The sequence below is a fragment of the Eptatretus burgeri genome, chromosome 10 (assembly GCF_056783735.1).
Source record: "Eptatretus burgeri isolate ZD-2024b chromosome 10, Ebu_testis_v1, whole genome shotgun sequence".
Taxonomy (NCBI): domain Eukaryota; kingdom Metazoa; phylum Chordata; class Myxini; order Myxiniformes; family Myxinidae; genus Eptatretus; species Eptatretus burgeri.
In genome coordinates this window covers 64,088,320-64,106,940 of record NC_140970.1, presented here as the reverse complement: position 1 = coordinate 64,106,940, position 18,621 = coordinate 64,088,320, and the positions used below count along the sequence as shown (strand labels likewise).

Here is an 18,621-nt window from a genome sequence, read left to right as displayed (position 1 = left end):
ACATTGGCAATAGGGGTTAGAGCTTTTGGCATAAACAGTAATCTCACCGCCAGAGCAGGGGATAGGCCTGTCTTCAATGAAAACAGAATCGCTGTGGAGAGACCCAGAAGAGTCAAATACATATCTTAAGATGTGAAGGTTTCTGTGAAGCACACAGGACAGGAGGGGGGGAGGGTTTTGGATGATGGTGAGGGTGGGAGGACCAGGGGAGAGAGACGAGCCTGCTGGCATGCAGGGGTTAAATGCGATAAATCTACATTCGTTGTATATTTGGTTTCGTTTCAGAATGCTGAGTTCATCAGTATGCAGACACACATCGTGAACAGGGTGGAGAGCAGGGCAGTTAAAAGCATGAAGAAAAGCAACGCTGTAAGAACGCGACAGTACATGAGATGCGGGTTTGCAAGCAAGACAAGGAAGGATGGAGGAAAGGATAGAGGAGGGAAGGATGAGGTAATGGAAGAGAAGAGAGTAATTAGCGAAGGGGAAAATAGAGATGGGGTGGAAAAAAAATAATTAAACAAGTGGCCAGTGTGAGCTGCTGGTCCGTGAAAGTCATACGAGAAGCTACTGACATGAGAAGGAAATGTGAATAACTGCAAGGGTTGGGGGGGGAGGGTGGGGAGGAATGCTTTTTTGTGTCAGTTGATGTTAAGGATGTGAATGGAAGGTGGGAAAAGAGGTGAGGAAAACATATATAGATATACAGGTAGTCATCGACTTACAACCGCAATTGGTTCTGACCAATCGGTCGTAAGTTGAACAACGTATATTTTACATACAAAAAAATATATATATTTTTTTACATACCAAAAAAAAAAACGTGGTCGTAAAATCGAACAGTCGTAAGTCGCATCGGTCGTAAGTCGACGACTACCTGTATATGTATTTTATTTATCATCCAATATACGAGGTATATAGCTCTTTCGAACCACTCACTCACTGATATAAATATTTAGTACTTTCTAGGTGAGGTAGAAAGCTGAAATTCTGCATATTGATGCAACTCAAAGCCAATATCCCAGGAAGATTCACAAAATGGTCAGAAAAATTTCCATAAACAAAAATATCTGAAAATTAAATTCAGGCGGTACAGCCTCAGTCTGCTCACTGGGGGTCACGTGACCCAAGACAATATGGTTTACACTTGAACTGCTTGCTTGGCAATGGTAATACACCTCTCTTCCTCCTCTTATTTTACAACTTAGCCAAATGAAAAATTACTCCATTCGTACAATTTTAAATAAAGAGCTCATTCTCATCACTAATTCTTGATTTACTTCATCAAATATATAAAACTCTTTCTACTTTCTAACCGCTCACTCACTCACTCACTCACTCACTCATTCACTCACTGATATAAATGTTTCGCACTTTGTAGGTGGGCGAGAAAGGTGAAATTTTGCATACTGCTGCAACTAGATACCAATATGCCAACAAAATTGTTGGAGAATGTCCATAAACAAAAATAGCTGCCAATAATTGTCGGTCAGTGCAGAATCGCTTGCTCACGGCAGGTCACATGACCCGACAGTGGCGTATACAATCAAACTGGTTTCTAGACAAGGTTAACCCGTGCCACTTCCGCCTCTTGTTTTGTAACTTTTGCCGTATTTACATTAAAAATTTCTATAGCTGTAAGCTGTTAATTTAAGAGCTCATTCTTAACACTCATTCTTGATTTACTTGAGTTATTTAGCTGCTTGCAGAATGCAAGTGCAACCTTCTTCTTCTTCTTTTTCTGCCTCTTCTCTGCACCTTAATCCCAACAGTTAGGGGTCGGCCACTCGGATCCGCCTTCTCCTTCTCCATATCCCCCTGTCCTCCACAGGTTTCTCTCTCAATCCTATGCTCTTCAAATATCTTTCCACTGCCTCCCTACACCTGAATCTCTGTTGTCCTCTTAATCTTTTCCCTCTTATTGGCTCATTCCATGCTTTCTTCATTGTTTTTCCTTATAATGTGTCCAAACCACTGCAACCAAGACTCTCTAATCCTTTCTGTGACATTTGCAACTCCAGCCCTCTTGCGTATCTCCCCCATTCCTCAACCACTCTCTTGGTGATGCACTGAGAATCCACCAAAGCATTCTCATCTCTGTCCTCTCCAGCAACTCCTCTTCCCCTTTTCTCAAAGTCCATGTTTCTGCTTCATACATTATAACCGGTCTAATAACTGTATTGTAGATATTAACCTTCAATTTTCTCGGCAGCCTTCTATCACAGATGACTCCACTCACCTCCTTCCATTCTGACCATGCTGCCTTCACTCTATCCTGAATTTCTGCTTCACAACCTCCCCCCTTCCTTTAGTATTTAACCAAGGTATTTGAATTTGTCCATTAGTGTCAGCTTTCCACCCCTTATATCTCCAATCCTGATCATCTCGACACCAGTCTTACCACACACCATTACTTCTGTCTTTGTAGCATTAACCTTCAATCCCTGCCTCTCGAAGTTATCTTGCCATTCCAGCACTCTTCTCTGCAGCTCTTCATTTGACTCTGCTGTTATGATTAGGTCGTCTGGAAACAGGCGCTCCCACAGTATTCTATCTCTGATGTTATCGTTCGGCATGTCCATCACTGTTCCAAAAAGGAAGGCACTTGGTACAGTAGACCAACCTCCACTCTAAAATATTATGAGTTCCCATTCATCATCCTGACCATAGTGTTGGCTCCCGCAAACATTTTCATCACGATCTTAACAATCTTTTCTGGCATGCCATTCTTCTTTCAACAGCAACACACCACTTCTCTTGGAATCATATCATATGCCTTCTCTACATCCATGAATGCACGGTCCAGCTTCTTAATTCCTTCCAGCATTTTTCCTGAAACTGTTTCGTAATGAAAGTTGCATCCACTGTTCTCCTTCCTTGCATGATTCCATACCATGGATATCTCCTCTATCTTCACAATCTCCCTTAGCCTTCAGTCTGCAATCCTCTCCATTATCTTCATAGCATGCTCCATCAATTTTATCTCTCTGCAATTTCCACAGTCTAAGATGTCCCCTTTGTATTTGAAAATTGGTATTATTATGCTCTTATTCCAAACATCTGGTATCTTCTCCTCACTCCGTACTTTCAAAATCAACTCTACCAAATACTAAACTCCCTCAGTTCCTAACACCTTCACGAACTCGACTATAACTTCAGATGGTCCACAGCCTTTCCCTCTTTAGTTCATCTACGACGAAGTCACGATGAGCCCTCTGTAATCTCCCTTAGCCATAATGATATCCTTCAGTGAGTCAGTCAGTCAATGCTTCCTTCCTTCTGTCCCTGGGTCCATTAACATTTTTTCATTTTTTTTTCCCTACTCCTCCGAGGCGGCTGAATGGATAATTTTGAAACTCAGCAAGGAGGATTCAGGACGTCAATGTGCAAAAACGAATATAGCCCTTTTTTAAATTTCCATCCAGGTGGTGGGATAATGAGCTAATTATCTAAAAATGTAATCTATATTTGCATGTCCATCACATATTGTGAGATTCCGTCATCTCACCAGTGGGCTGAATTTACGAAAGGCGATTAGCAAGCATCTTGCTAACACACGCCTAACCCTTAAATGCTAACAAAAACATGATTGTACGCGCACAGCTAATCGCATGTCTAAATACCAATTTGCGAAGGGAGATAAACAGTTGATTAGTTGTGCGCGTCTGAACACTCGATTAGCCGATGAAACACCACCATATCTCCAACACACAATCAAAATTATGCATTTGCATAGAATCGCAGCACCACAGTCAATTGATGGAGGGATTTAGCCCATTGCTCCTCATCATAGGTTGATCCAGGTCATCGTGCATTCGTTTCAGCAAACACACACACACACACACACACACACACACACACACACACACACACACACACACACACACACACACACACACACACACACACACACATACATTTAAAGGCTATTTTCCCTGCTAAAGTGGGGGTTCGCCTTGCAGGCCCCATGACAACCTTCTCCACTTGACCCTATTTTCTGCATCTCCCCTTCTTAATCCCCTTGCCCACATTTCTTCTTCCACCACCTTCAGCCAAGTTTTTCTCGGTCTTCCCCATCCTCTACTTCCTACTGCACTCATTTCCAACACTCCTCTCACCCAGTCACTTTCATCCTTCGTCAATACATGACCCAACCATCTCAACCTGTTTCTCTTCACAACCTCCATCACAGACTCTATTCCCATCATCTTCCGCAAGTCATCATTTGTCTTCCTCTCTCTCAACGATACTCCACACATCCACCAAACCATTCGCATTTCCACCCTTTCCAGCCTTTGTTGCTGCTCCATGTTCAGTACCCATGTCTCACTCCCATAAATCATCGTACTCCTCACACATGTAGCATACACCTTTCCCTTCAGCCTCAACGACACTCCCCTCTTCGTCAGCATGCCACTCAGTTCCCGAAACTTCTTCCATGCACATCTCACTCCAGCAACCGTCGAAGAGTCTGATCCACCTTCTCCATTCAGCATGTCTCCTTGATAGCAAAATGTTTTCACACCTTCCAGCTTCACACCATCTCCAAGATCCAACTCAACAATTCCTTCATCTGCAGCTCCCTCTCTGCACACCTTACACTTGAATGTAGCTGCCACACAGGTTAATGACCCTCTCACCCCACTACATTTTCGATGAACCCATTCAGCACACATTGTACACTGAATGGAGTTCACTCCGACACCCTTCCTGCACACAGCACACGGCCACTTCCCATTCCCTTCCACCTCACCACATGCTTTACCACTTGCCATCACCTTCGTCTTTCCGATATTCACCTTCAAACCTTTTGCCTCCATACATTCCTTCCACTTGTTCATCTTCTCCTTCAGTCCATCCATACTCTCTGCAATCAACACCAGATCATCTGCATGCAGCAGCTCCCACGATAAACCCTCCTTTACCTCCGAGCCAGCACCTCCATCACAACTACAAATAGAAATGGACTTGGAACCGACCCCTGGTGCACTCCTACCCTCACCTCAAACTCACCACTGTTCCCGTCTTTCGTCCTTACAGCTGTGCGTGCTCTCTCGTACATGGCCATCACTACTCTGATCAACCATTCCTCCACTCCTAACTTCCTCAATGCCCATGTCATAACTTCACGTGGAACCCTATCAAATGCTTTCTCCAGATCAACAAACCCAAAAAACAACTTCTTCCTCTTCTCCATGTACTTCTCCTGCAACTGCCTTACAATAAAAATTGCATCTGTCGTTCCTCTTCCTGGCATAAATCCAAACTGCATTTCGTCAATCTTTACCTTCTTCCTTATCCTCTTCTCCAACACCCTTTCCAATACCTTCATTCCATGCTCCAATAACTTTATTGCTCTATAGGAGCCACAGTCCAGAGGGTCACCTTTCCCCTTGTACAGAGGGACGAGGGTACTCAGTTCCCAATCCACTGGAATGCGGCCTTCTTTCACCACCAGAGTACAGATCTCTGTCATTCTCTTCACACCCCAACTTCCCGCTGCCTTCAACATATCTCCCACAACTCCCGTCGGCCCTCCTGCTTTTCTACTCTTCATTGCTCTTATAGCTTCCTCAACTTCCTTCTCAGTTATCTTCTCTGCTGGTCCTAAAACTGGGTTACTCTCAATGTTGCTATCTCATTTATTTTCTACATTCAACAGCCTTTCCATATATTTCTTCCATCTTCTTTTAATTCCATCTGAGTCCACAACAATTTCTCCCACTTCATCCTTCAAGCAACTCACCCCCGTCACATCAAATCTCTCTCCCGCTATCTGCTTTGCAATCCTGAATACCGCTGTCTTACCCTCCTCCGAATCCAAGCGTTCTCCGAACATTTTCCTATCGGCCTCCTGCGCCTTTGCTACCTCTTTCTTTGCAGCCTTCTTGGCTTCCTTATAGCTTTCATGTGCTGTCTCTTGTACCACCGTACTCTTCACCTTTTGCCATTCCTTGAACTTCTTTCTCTTCCCTTCAATCGTCTTTCCAACTTCATCACCCCACCACCATGTTTCTGAGTGCCTCGGTGGTCGTTTTGTCCATCCACATACCTCACCAACGACTCCCAATAGACTATCTTTCATTGACATCCAACCACTTTCAAGCTCAACCCCATCATCCTCAACCATACTCAGCCTCTCTCTTAATGCTTCCTTCACTGTCGCCTCTTTCAACCTCCACACCTTCATCCTCGGTTGGTACTTCACCCTCTGAATTCTCCTCGCACCTTTCACCCTTATATCGCAGACAACCAGGTGGTGCTGTGAAACAGTCTCCTCCACTGGGATCACCTTTGTGTCCCGGAGGTTTCCCCTATCTTGCCTACGCACCTCAGGTAGTCAATGGTTGTCGTGTATGTAATAAGCTTATTATCCGCTTCCTGGAATTGAGTATTAGAAATCAACAAATCAGCTCCATCAGCAAACTCCAAGATCCTTTCACCTTCTCCATTTCTCACACCATATCCATAACCCCCTTGGACTCCCTCAAAACCGTCTGTTCTCCTTCCCACATGTCCATTCAAGTCTCCTCCTACCACAACAATTTCATCATCTTTCACATTTTCCCTCAACTTCTCTATCGCACACCAGAACATGTTCTTCTCTTCATCGCTTCGACCAACCTAGGGGCATATCCCGAGATGACGTTCACCAAGAGCTTTCCAATCACGATTCTCACCATCATCAACCTTTCACTCACTCCAGTCACACTCACTACACTGTCTACAAACTCCTCAGAAAACATGACACCAACACCATGCACGCCTTCCGGGCACCCTTACCACATAAACTTGTACTTCTGTCCCTGCCTACCCTTCCCCATTCTCGTACCACTTCCCTTCCACCGTGTCTCCTGCACACAACATTTGTCCACTCTTCTTCTGACCAATGTTTCAACCACTTCTCCAGATCTCCCTGTCATTGTCCCTACATTTCATGTACCAAACCTCAGAAACTGATCTCCACATGGGGCATCAGACGATTGGTCATCATAAATGGAAAAAAATTTCCTCCCTTGCTTAGATCGGGTTCCCCACCTTGAGTTTTAACGAGAGGGGGTGAGGACCCCCACGGGGTACTTCGGGCTGTACCCTGCCCATAAGTTGTACTCATCATGTTTTCCTTTTGAAGCGATGTTTTTATGGCCGGATGCTCTTCCTGACGCCAACCCTTTTAGTCGCCTCTTAAGGCCCTGTCACACCTTGACGTTTTAGCCAGCGTATGGCAACGTATCAAAATGTATGTAAAACTCTGGTGTACGCTGAACTATTGATGTTTTTAAAAAGTTTTTGGCGTATTCATAACGAGTTGGATGTATGCATAACGTATAGTATTAGTAACGTACACAGAACGTTTCGATAATTTAGAGATAACTTATACCAATGAATGCTTAGCGTGTTGTCGGCGTTCACAACGTATGCCCAACGATAGTCTAACGTATGCATAGCGTGGCAGCGTATCGCCGACGATCACGTGGCGTAGCCTATTAAAAGGCTGCCGCTCGACGATTCAAATCATAACCGCACTAGAAATCTAACTGTCACACCTTGACGTTTTAGCCAGTATATGCCGACGTATGAAAAATTTGCCAAATACGCTGGCACACGTCAAATACGTTATGGGTAAGTTTTGTATACATGAAGAGCACGCTGAAGCACGCTGACATACGTCGTAGTACGCCGAGTACGTCGACAAATTTTAAGCATGTTCAAAATTTTTCGATGTATGCTAGCGTATGACTCACACATTCTACATACGCTGACCATAAGTTGTAGGCACGTTACGCGATCGTTGACATACGTCGACACACGTTACTTGTAAGTTACTCATAAGTCGAAACACGTTGAGGTAATGCTTGTTTTTTTGTTTGTTTTTTTTTTCTTCAGTATGACGGTGATGTTGACACTTCGATTTCTATTGCGGTTATAATATAATATAATTAATAGGCTGCCGCTCAACGATTTAAATCATAACCGCACTAGAAATCGAAGTGTCAACATGACCGTCATACCGAAGAAGAAGAAGAAGAAGAAGAAGAAGAAGAAGAAGAAGAAGAAGAAGAAGAAGAAGAAGAAGAAGAAGAAGAAGAAGAAGAAGAAGAAGAAGAAGAAGAAGAAAAAAAAACAGGGAGTCTGGAACACTGACGCTAACCATTACATTGACGTGTTTCGACTTATGAGTACCTTACAAGTAACATGTGTCGACGTGTGTTAACGATCGCGTAACGTGCCGAAGACACGTTACTCATAGGTTAGAAATAAGTTTCGGGTACGCTAAACATTACCTCGATGTGTTTCGACTTATTATTAACTTACAATTAACGTGTCAGCAATTGCATAACGTACCTACAACTTATGGCCAGGGTAGCAGAACTTGTGAGTCATACGCTGGCATTAGTCCAACAAATTTTAAGCATGCTAAAATTTGAGGACAACCGCAAAGTACAACGATGAAAGCCAGCATACTACGACGTATGGCAGTTTTTCAGCGTGCTCTCAATGTTTCCAAAACTTACCCAAAACGTATTCGACGTTTGCCAGCGTTTTCGACAAATTTTTCAAAAATCGGCATAAGCTGGCTAAAACGTCAAGGTGTGATTGGACCTTAAGTTCTGTGTGTGATCATCCGGAAGACATAAAATATGTCTACATACGTCAATATGCGTTGGACATACGTTACACATAGGTTCAAAGCACATTACTCATAGGTTAGAAATAAGTTTTGGGTACGCTAAACATTACCTCGACGTGTGTCAACGATCGCTTAACGTACCTACAACTCATGGCCAGCATATGCGGAACGTGTGAGTCATACGCTGGCATACGTCGAAAAATTTTGAGCATGTTAAAATTTGTCGACGAGCTCGGCGTACTACGACATATGCCAGCGTGCTTCAGTGTGCTTCAGCATGCTCTTAACGTATACAAAACTTACCTACAACGTATTCGACGTGTGCCAGCGTTTTAGACAAATTTTTCATACGTCGGCATACGCTGGCTAAATCGTCAAGGTGTGACAGGGCCTTTACGACACGCAGGGATACGGTGTACCTATTCTAACCAGGGCACACACCGGGTTAGTTTCAGCAACCAATGAAATGATTCCTTCAAGAGTCTGTAACTCCAGACAAATTTGATATTGTCGTCCTTCTTCTTTAATTGTGTCTATCATCAAAGATTATCATTGCCCGTCGGTGAACTGCCCGATTCCTTTCCTCTTCTGCCTCCTCTTGAGCTCATTCAAGCACTACGAACGCTTCCATATTCACTGTCCCATGCAAACTACCAATTATAAGCCATACAATTCATATACATCCCTTTACTGCAGTTATTATCTGCAGACGACTGTAATTAGAACTGTAACCAATTATAGTTTTAACTGTAGTATTAAGGAGTAATTATCTGCAGACTGATGTAATTAGAATTCTAACGAACTTTCGTTTTAACTCTCGTATTAAGGAGTAATTATCTGCAGACTACTGTAATTAAAACTGTAATCACTTCATTTAGTGGCAATCCTTATTGCAGTACATAAACCACAATAGTGTAACATAGTTATTCCAAGGTTAACTTAAACTGCCAGGAAGTATATGAGAGTACAACTGCAGTTCTAACTGCAACATTTTTATGTCTCCGCTGATGAAGTCGCCGGAGGCATTATGTTTTCGGGTTGTACGTACGTCCATGCTAATTTTCTCTGTTTTCTCTGCAACCACTTATCTGATTGACACAAATATTTCACTGTACGTGTGACGACACATATAGAATGTTTTAATGATAATTATGATGTCATAGGTCACGTGGTGTGTGTGTGGTAGCCGTATTAGAAAAAAAGAAAAAAATTTTGTCCTCGGAATTTCCGAAACTGCCTCACGGAAAAAATAGAAACTTGTCACATGTCAAGTACTCCCCATGGGAAATAAGTGTGATATTTTGTTGATGTCATCGGTGGCTTCGTAATGATGTCATAGTTGCATACGTCCAATGCTTTATCTGATCACTATGAAAATTTTTCAGGATCATCTCGGGTTAAATTGTATCGGGGGGGGGGGGGGGGACGCTAATGATGTCATCGGTCACGTGGTTCGGCAGCCATATTTTTAAACATCAAAAACCTTCAAAAATCTTCTTCTCAAACGGCTGAACAGATCGAGGCGAAACTTTACAGGTATGACCGCCTATCCATGAGGAACAAAAGGTTCTCCACCTGTGGCATCTTAAGTCACATCGTTTGGCAGCTTAAAATTTTTTTTGAAGAATATACCTTTAAAAATCTTCTTGAGAATGGCTTCACAGATTGAGGGGAAACTTCACCCACATGTTACCCAACCCTTGGGGATACCAGGGTGTTCAAGAATAATTATTAGGTCACATGGTCTGGCAGCCATATTGGATTCAACGAAAATCTGACAAAAAATTATTTCTCTTGAACCGCTTCATCAATCGACGTGAAACTTCACAATTATGATCGACGGGAATATACACTACATGGCCAAAGTATGCAGACACCCCTTCTAATGAGTGGATTTTGCTATTTCAGCCACACCCATTGCTGACAAGTGTATAAAATCAAGCACACAGCCATGCAATCTCCATAGACAAACATTGGCAGGAGAATGGGCCATACTGAAGAGCTCAGTGGCTTTCAACGTGGCACCGTCATAGGATGCTACCTTTCCAACAAGTCAGTTCAGCAAATTTCTGCCCTGCTTGAGCTGAACTGGTCAACTGTAAGTGCTGTTATTGTGAAGTGTTAAGGTCTTGGAGCAACCACAGCTCAGCTGCGAAGTGGTAAGCCACACAAGCTCACAGAACGGGACCACCGAGTGCTGAAGCGCGTAGTGTGGAAAAATCATCTGTCGTCAGTTGCAACACTCACGACCAAGTTCCAAACCGACTCTGGAAGCAATGTCACCACAGGCACTGTTCGTCGAGAGCTTCATGAAATGGGTTTCCATGTCCGAGCAGCCGCACACAAGCCTAAGATCACCATTCCAAGCATCGGCTAGAGTGGTGTAAAGCTCACCGCCATTGGACTCTGGAGCAATGGAAACACGTTTTCTGGAGTGATGAATCACGCTTCACCATCTGGCAGTCCGACGAACGAATCTGGGATTGGCGGATGCCAGGAGAGCACTACCTGCCCAAATGCATAGTGCCAACTGTAAAGTTTGGTGGAGGAGGAATAATGGTCTGGGGCTATTTTTCGTGGTTCAGCCTCGGCCCCTTCGTTCTATTGAAGGGAAATCTTAACGTTACAGCATACAATGACATTCTAGACATTTCTGTGCTTCCAACTTTGTGGCAACAGTTCGGGGAAAGCCCTTTCCTGTGTCAGCATTACAATGACCCATGCTCAAAGTGAGGTCCAAGCAGAAATAGTTTGTCAAGATCAGTGTGGAAGAACTAGACTGGCCTGTACAGAGCCCTGACCTCAACTCCATTGAACACTTTTTGGATTAATTGGAATATCAACTGCAAGCCAGACCTCATCGCCCAAAATCACTGCCCAACCTCACTAATGCTCTTGTGGCTGAGTGGAAGCAAATCCCTGCAGCAATGTTCCAACATCTAGTGGAAAGCCTTCCCAGAAGTGTAGAGGCTGTTGTAGCAGCAAATGGGGACCAACTCCATATTCATGCCCATGATTTTGGAATGAGATGTTGGACGAGCAGGTGTCCACATTCTTTTGGCCATGGAGTATATGTTTTAAATTTCAACCTGATTGGATGCATGGTTTGGCAGCCACAATTATTTAATGTTTTGAATCTGGGTTCAGGGATTTAAATAAAACTTGGTACCATGTATGATGGTGTTATAATGTGGGATGAGGCATTTCTGGTGACTTGGAATGCTTGTTTCAAGGCCTTAAACACTCTCTTAAACATGCCCTCACCAACGTGTAGAAGTTTTTGTTATTTAAATGCCTGTGATTAAATTTTGATCGTGCATTCGCTAATCACTCTTCAGCGATTGGCGACTAACTTCTAACGGATGACCATCGCACGAATCGCTTCGCGATTCGACACGCGTCTCACTCTGAAGCGTCTTTTGTAAGCTTAGAAAGGGGAAGGTTTATAGCTGTTGTAGGGTTTGTTTCTACAATTAGTGCCCCCAATATTTAATGGTACCAGAGTTTCACAGACCCCTAGGAGTACGAAACCACCATTTAGGCTTTTCTCCATTTTTTCCCCGCCAATCTACGAGGACTTTTGGATGAAATTTTGCATCAATAATGTGAATAGAAAGTATTCGGGGTTGACATAATTTTATTTGACTTTGACCTAATTATGGTCATGACCCACTTATAGACATTGTAACATTTTTCACCATAATTCAATGAAGGTTTGTTCGATCAGAACGAAATTGCCCTCTCTAGATAGCCTAGAAGAGGGGGCATTTAGACCTACTTTACATAATAAGCCTTCAAGTTAAAGGTCAAGGTCAAATGGCAGTCTGAAAAAAAGCAACATATATTTTTTGTCATCGCTCAATTTTGCCAATGCAGAATCTTAAAGACCGTTTGGAATTCCAAGATGTTCTTGCATCATAATAGTGTACCTGCACTGAAGTTGTGGACCTGATATTTGATTAGCGCCCTTGACCTATTTGAGGCTGTGACCAAATAAACAAAAAAAATACATTTTTGATCATAACTTGAATAATTTGTCTCCGATTTTCATGATGTTGAGTTTTATCGATTGGTTGTAGATGGAGACACATTTTCTTAATTTACACTCTATCTCGAAATGTTGAAGGTCAAGGTCATATGGTGGTCCGAACAAAATACGCCATCATTGGATCATGGGCCAAGTGTAAGTTGTGGGCGATCGCCAAGGGAAAGGCAGGGAGGCTTAACCTTGGCGATTGTTTTCTGATCACAAATATCTAGTTTAATTTTTATCTTAATCATAATTTAATGTAACCTCTTGATTAAATGTTAACCTTTTCTCATTAATATCCTCTTGCTTTGAAGAACGGGAAAGAAAGGTGGACAGATAGTTGGGGGGGGGGGGGGTGAGGGATGGGAGGTGATGGCAGAGACGGGACAGTCCTTTTCGTTCTTTTTCGGTCCTTTTCCCCTTTTAGTTCTTTTAAGATGCTTTCACCACTTTACACCCTTTAGACTCCTTTAGGCCCTATATTTAGTATACCCCTGAAGACTATTTAGACCTTTAAACCCCAACTACTATTGGAATGTACCCTTTGGACCTTTAGCCTATTAGACAACTTATGACCATTAAGATCCCTTAAGATACTTTCTATCCCCTTGACCCGTGTGACTGCTTAGACTCCTTAATCCTTCAGACCCTTTAAATCGCTTAGACCTTTTAAGACCCTTTAAGATCCTTTCATCATTCATATCTTTTAGATCCCTTTTGACCCTTTTTAGACCCGCTCGATCCGAATTACTTTTGGAACGTACCCTTTAAACTTTTAGATCCTTTAAAACCTTTGACCTTTTGAGACCCTTTTTAGACCTTTTAAGTCTCTAGTTTGACGCCTTGAGATTGCATCCTTTCGACCCGTTGGACCCTAACTACTTTTGAATTGTGTCATTTAGACCCCTTATGACCGTTTAAACCCCTATAGACCCCTTACATCTGTCTATGCTTTTGATGTTTTGACTGTTTAGACCCCTTTAGACCTTTCAAGACCCTTTCAATACCTCAGACCCTATAAACCCTTTACATCCTTTTGACCCTTTGGCGGTCTTAGACAGTTTAGATCCTGACTCCTATGGGAATGTCCGCTTTGGACCCCTTATAACCCTTTAAACCCCTTTAGACATTTTAAGACCTTTATAGTCCTTTTATGACCCTTTGAGTCCTTGTAAGACCCTTTCAACACTTTAGACCTTTTCACCCCTATTGGGTCTAAAAGGGTTTAAGGGTCCTTTCACTCGACACAAACTAACGGAACATTTTCCATCAATTTGGGACCTGTTTATCCTACATAGTTTTCACTGTGTGAATACAATTGTGTTCTCAGGCCATTCAGCCTATACAGGCCCCCAATTTTCCATCAAATCAAATTGAAAATCAACTTTATCACCCAATGCTCCCTAACTACAACCGCCCTGCATCGGGAGATGAGCGGCTGTCCCACTTGGGACTATTCATTTCGTTTTGTCAAGTGCTTTTGTAACGTCCTCCTCTTAAACCTCCTTCTTTTTCTTGCGTATGGCAGCTGAGCTGCCGGGGTAGCTCTCATTTCTTGGAAGCGCGACTGTGTCGCTGATGCAGTACCCCTCTACCAGTACACACTGGTACTCATTTCGCCAACCTCAGAAGGATGACAGGCTGAGTCAACCCCCTGGTGTATTAATTCAGCGGCCAACGGGGCTTGAACTCAGGACCCGAAGATCCCAAGCCGCCACCCTAACCACGAAGCCAACACCAGGCTCTTAAACTTCCTTGACAGGTCCCTCAGTTTTCTATGCCTCTGCCAGGGCCTCTCTCTCATTTTCCACATTTAGTCATCTTTCAAAGTACTCATTCCACCTTCTCCTAATTTTCTCTTCTCCATGTTGTCTCTGACCAGCATCATGTTTTCCTGCACACACACTTCCCCCAAGTCCCGCTTTTGCTTCTGCCTCACTCTTGATATTGTGTGGATCATTTTCTTACCTTCAGGTGTGTCCAAATTATCATACCATTCTTGTGCTGCTATCCATCTTGCCTTGTCGACTGTAATCAATCTGGCTACTATTACTTCTACATTTGCAGGTTAATGGATGGCCCTCCTCCTTTCTGAACCCTGTATTCACAAGAAATAGCTCAAGGCTCTGGGCAATCTCAAGAATCCTCTCCCCATCTTCCTTTCTCCTGTGATAACCATTTCCTCCATGTTCCAATTTTATCCCACCCATTTATTGTCTTACATGGCCATTTAAGTCTGCACCAATGATAACCTTCTCTCCAGCTGGTACCCTCCCGACTCGGTCTTCTAACTGTTCTCCGAATGCTTCTTTCTGCTTGTTTGAACACCCAGTCTGTAGCACGTACATTGAGATTATATTCACCAGTCCATTCAGCCACCACCAACTTCACTCATATCTACCTATCACTAATTCTCTTCATTTCCGGTACTTTCCCTTTCCACTCTTCCTTCAATATGACTCCAACTCCATTTCTCTTTCTCTGTTCTTCACGCTTTGCACAACATCTAACGCTGCTCACATCGATGGTAACGTCACTGTGCACATTCTATAAGCACCTATAGATATCCATTGGAGGAACCGTGTCCGCAGTAGGAAATTCAATAACTGTTCTCTACTTCGTACACACATCTAGCGGGGCAGACATTTTGAAAGTGTGGTGTGATGTTGTCACGTGACCGATCACAGTGCTGCTTAACTTAAAATGGGTGGGAGATACAAACCTTTCATTGTGATCTCGCTTAGCTTTCCTACGACGCTTTTGTTCAGAACTGAAAAATATGAGACGTTCTTTTCATCCCGACCCTCGTGTGTAATGATGTTTTTCAGAACCTTGTAAGTCTTTGTATTGGAACATCTGAACAACAGTTTAAAAAAAAGGTATTGTGACCCTGTTTGATCTGTATCTCATCTGTTTGACCCATTTATGTGACCAGGGAAGGTGATGCTTTGGTGTTCTTCCAGACGTTCTCCTTTGAAGGTGAGCTATGCCTCCACATGATCTGGATTTCAGTCCGCATGACCTTTGAGACATGTACTTCACTTCTTACGTCTGCACATGAGACATCATGCCCCACACTTGAGACTTCCGTGACCCAGACTCAACCCATATTCTACAGTGCATGTTGAACCTGGACTCAGGACTGTACTAGGCACTTTCTTACCGAGACGTGGACTCACCCAGATCTTTTAAATCTCTGGTTAACACACAAATAGGCACAGATGAAGGAAATATCACGAGCACGAATAAATAATTTTGTGGTTAAGATTTGGATAAGCGACGATGTGTGTTAAGCGACGATGTGTGTTAAGCGACGATGAGTGGTTTGAAAGATGTTTTTGAGGAGCTGCAGACCCTTTCCTTTCATAATGAGTTCTGTTCATTCCTTCCTGTTTATACTTTCGAATAGTACAACAAATTACAACTTTGAAACACTTTGTTGTTATAAATCATGCTGGAAATCAGTTTTGGCATTATTTATAAACTCCATCTCATTGATTACAATGGAGAAGTTTGGTAATCCTGCTTCAGGGTGCAATAAACACTGGAATACTCGACTGCTTGTGCCATTAATTAAATACGTTTGCAATTACCGTACTCCCAGGAACACAAAGTGAACAAAAGTTTTTGATCCCGGTTAAAATCAAAAGACTCGTTTCATAGATATTATGGTTTGTTTTAACCCTTTGGCTCCCCCTGGTGTTACCACCAGGGCATCACTGCAGAGCTTTTGGTTATATCTCTCTCATGAATAACAAATCTTTTTGAATCCCTTGTTTTTTTTTTACCTCTGCCACCGAGATGGACAGAGGTTATGTTTTCACCAGTTTATTTATCCGTCTGTTTGTTTGTTTGTTTGTTTGTTTGTGTGCACGATATCTCAAAAACTTGTGCACTGATTCGGATGAAAGTTGGTGGGCAGGTTGAGGTTGGGTGTGTGACAAGGAAGAATTGATTCAATTTTGGTGAAGATCCGAATCTGGATCTGGATGCGATAATTTTTTGAGTGATTCTTCACCCTTGAGAGATCGGGCTCAAGGAATATATAGCACAATACCTCAAAAAGTTGTGCATGGATTCGGACTAAACTTGGTGGACAGGTTGGGTGTGTGACGAGGACGAAATGATTAGATTTTGGTGTAGATCCGAATCCGTATCTGGATATGAGAATTGTGTAATTTTTTTTTAAGTCATTCTTCACCATTGATAGATGAGGCCAAAAACGATGTATAGCACGATATCTCAAAAATGTATTGGGCCCGATATGTTCTCGTGGATCAGGCATTGCATGGCAGAGGTATGTGCTCTACCGAGTGCCCTTCCAGTTATACAAGTGGTTCTTCCCCTTTTAGAGATGGGGCCAAAAACGAAAAATAGCATGATATCTGTTTTTCAAAAAGTTGTGGACAAGTTATGCAAAACTCGGTAGACGAGTTGGTTCGGTGACAAAAAGAGGCAATTAGATTTTGGTTCAGGTCTTATTCCAGATCCGGCCTATCAGTCGGATGCAAAACGTAAATTGTTCAGCCTGTGGAGGTATGCACTCCATCAAGTGTCGTGATCATTTGCTTAACGATTTAGCAGATTTTTTTTAATGGGATTAGACTTCAGCTGTAACATTCCCAACTTGTCGCAAAACCTCCAACTTGTGGCACAGAAAACGGTGGTATTAAAGCCAGTGTCAACAATGGAATTGGTCCAGAATGAAACTTACTCAACTGGAGCACTTACTCAATCAGGGCACCTTATTACAGTCCCATGAAGTCAGATTTGTTGCGGAAATCATTTGAGAAATTGAAAACCTTCAGTATCAGAGTGTTTAAAATTAGCTTCACCCTAGTTCCAAGGACACAGCAAATGCATTGCTATGTTTACACTGTGCTTTACAATGACACCATACATCAAACATTATTATGCTGTATAATCATGCCTTGATATTTCACCGAATAGAACACAGGTATGCAGTGTATGAAGAAAATGGTACTTTATCATGTATTTTCTGGGTGGTAATTCTGATAATTGGTGAGCATTTTTGATATTTTTGATATAATGTGATTTTACATTTCAAAGATACTGTTGTTTATGATTCCATCGTACAATCATTTCGTGAATACTGTTTAGTCACAGTGGCATAGATTTTGGGGTACAGCAAACACATAATCGACAACAATCCCCAAAGCAACATTGAGCAGCACTTGGGTATCAGGGATACGCCTGAGAGACAGACACACCCGAATAAGGCTGGGTATTGTGGGTATGAGATTAGCCTGAGGCATACAAGGTGCTGTGCTTCGGGTGGAGAGCATAAAAAGACTGAGAGCTCGAAGCATTCATCCCTGGGGCTGATAGTGCCGCCTGGCATCCTCGCTCATCATTACTCTTGCGGTCTTCTTTGTAGACATGAGCACTTTCAACCGAGGAGACATCCCAATAGTTCCTCTGACACTGTTGTTGTCCCACTGCACTTGAGAGCTGCTGTTCATCAGGGCGTTGACCTTGGGACTGGGCCTTTCCACTCATTTTCAGCTGGATTGATAAACATGACGTGTGTCCTTTTGTTTGGAGCTGTGTTCATGTACGTCCTTCAGGATTGCAAAATGCTTTCAGAAAACATCTGTGAGCTTGATGCGATCCCGCTCGTGTTTGTATTCTATGCCATTCATCATTCTATGACGATCCACTGTTATGAAGTGGGATCCCTATTTTGAAAAAAAATATATATCCGTATGGCCAGTTGCTGCTGAAAGATGGAAGCCATTGTGATCTGTGGCTCAGTACATTTTCCGTCCCTTTTGAATGAGAGTCGTTAATGAGCCTCATCTCCCGACAGTGTTGTGCCAGTCCAATCAATCAAAGCCTTCATTTCGATGTTACCTTATCTTCCTGACAAATGACTTGATTAGGCCTGCTTCTGTTGTGCGTTCTTCACACCATCAAGTTCTTCACTGACTGTTTTGGT

At 42.8% G+C, this 18,621-nt stretch overlaps 1 protein-coding gene across 13 annotated transcripts in view; it reads left to right on the top strand.

Moving 5' to 3' along the window:
• Window positions 1-18,621, top strand: part of LOC147018718 (uncharacterized) — a 286,880-nt gene that overhangs the window by 265,377 nt on the left and 2,882 nt on the right. For 5 of the 13 annotated variants that reach the window (XM_085898712.1, XM_085898708.1, XM_085898713.1 and 2 more), the window contains one exon: window positions 286-561. In XM_085898712.1, coding sequence (XP_085754838.1) covers window positions 286-516 — 231 coding nt within the window. In that variant the 3' untranslated portion in view covers window positions 517-561. Of the gene's footprint in view, window positions 1-285; window positions 564-15,597; window positions 15,642-18,621 lie in introns of those variants that run through there. The other 8 variants (XM_085898716.1, XM_085898711.1, XM_085898718.1 and 5 more) reach the window with 6 other exon arrangements.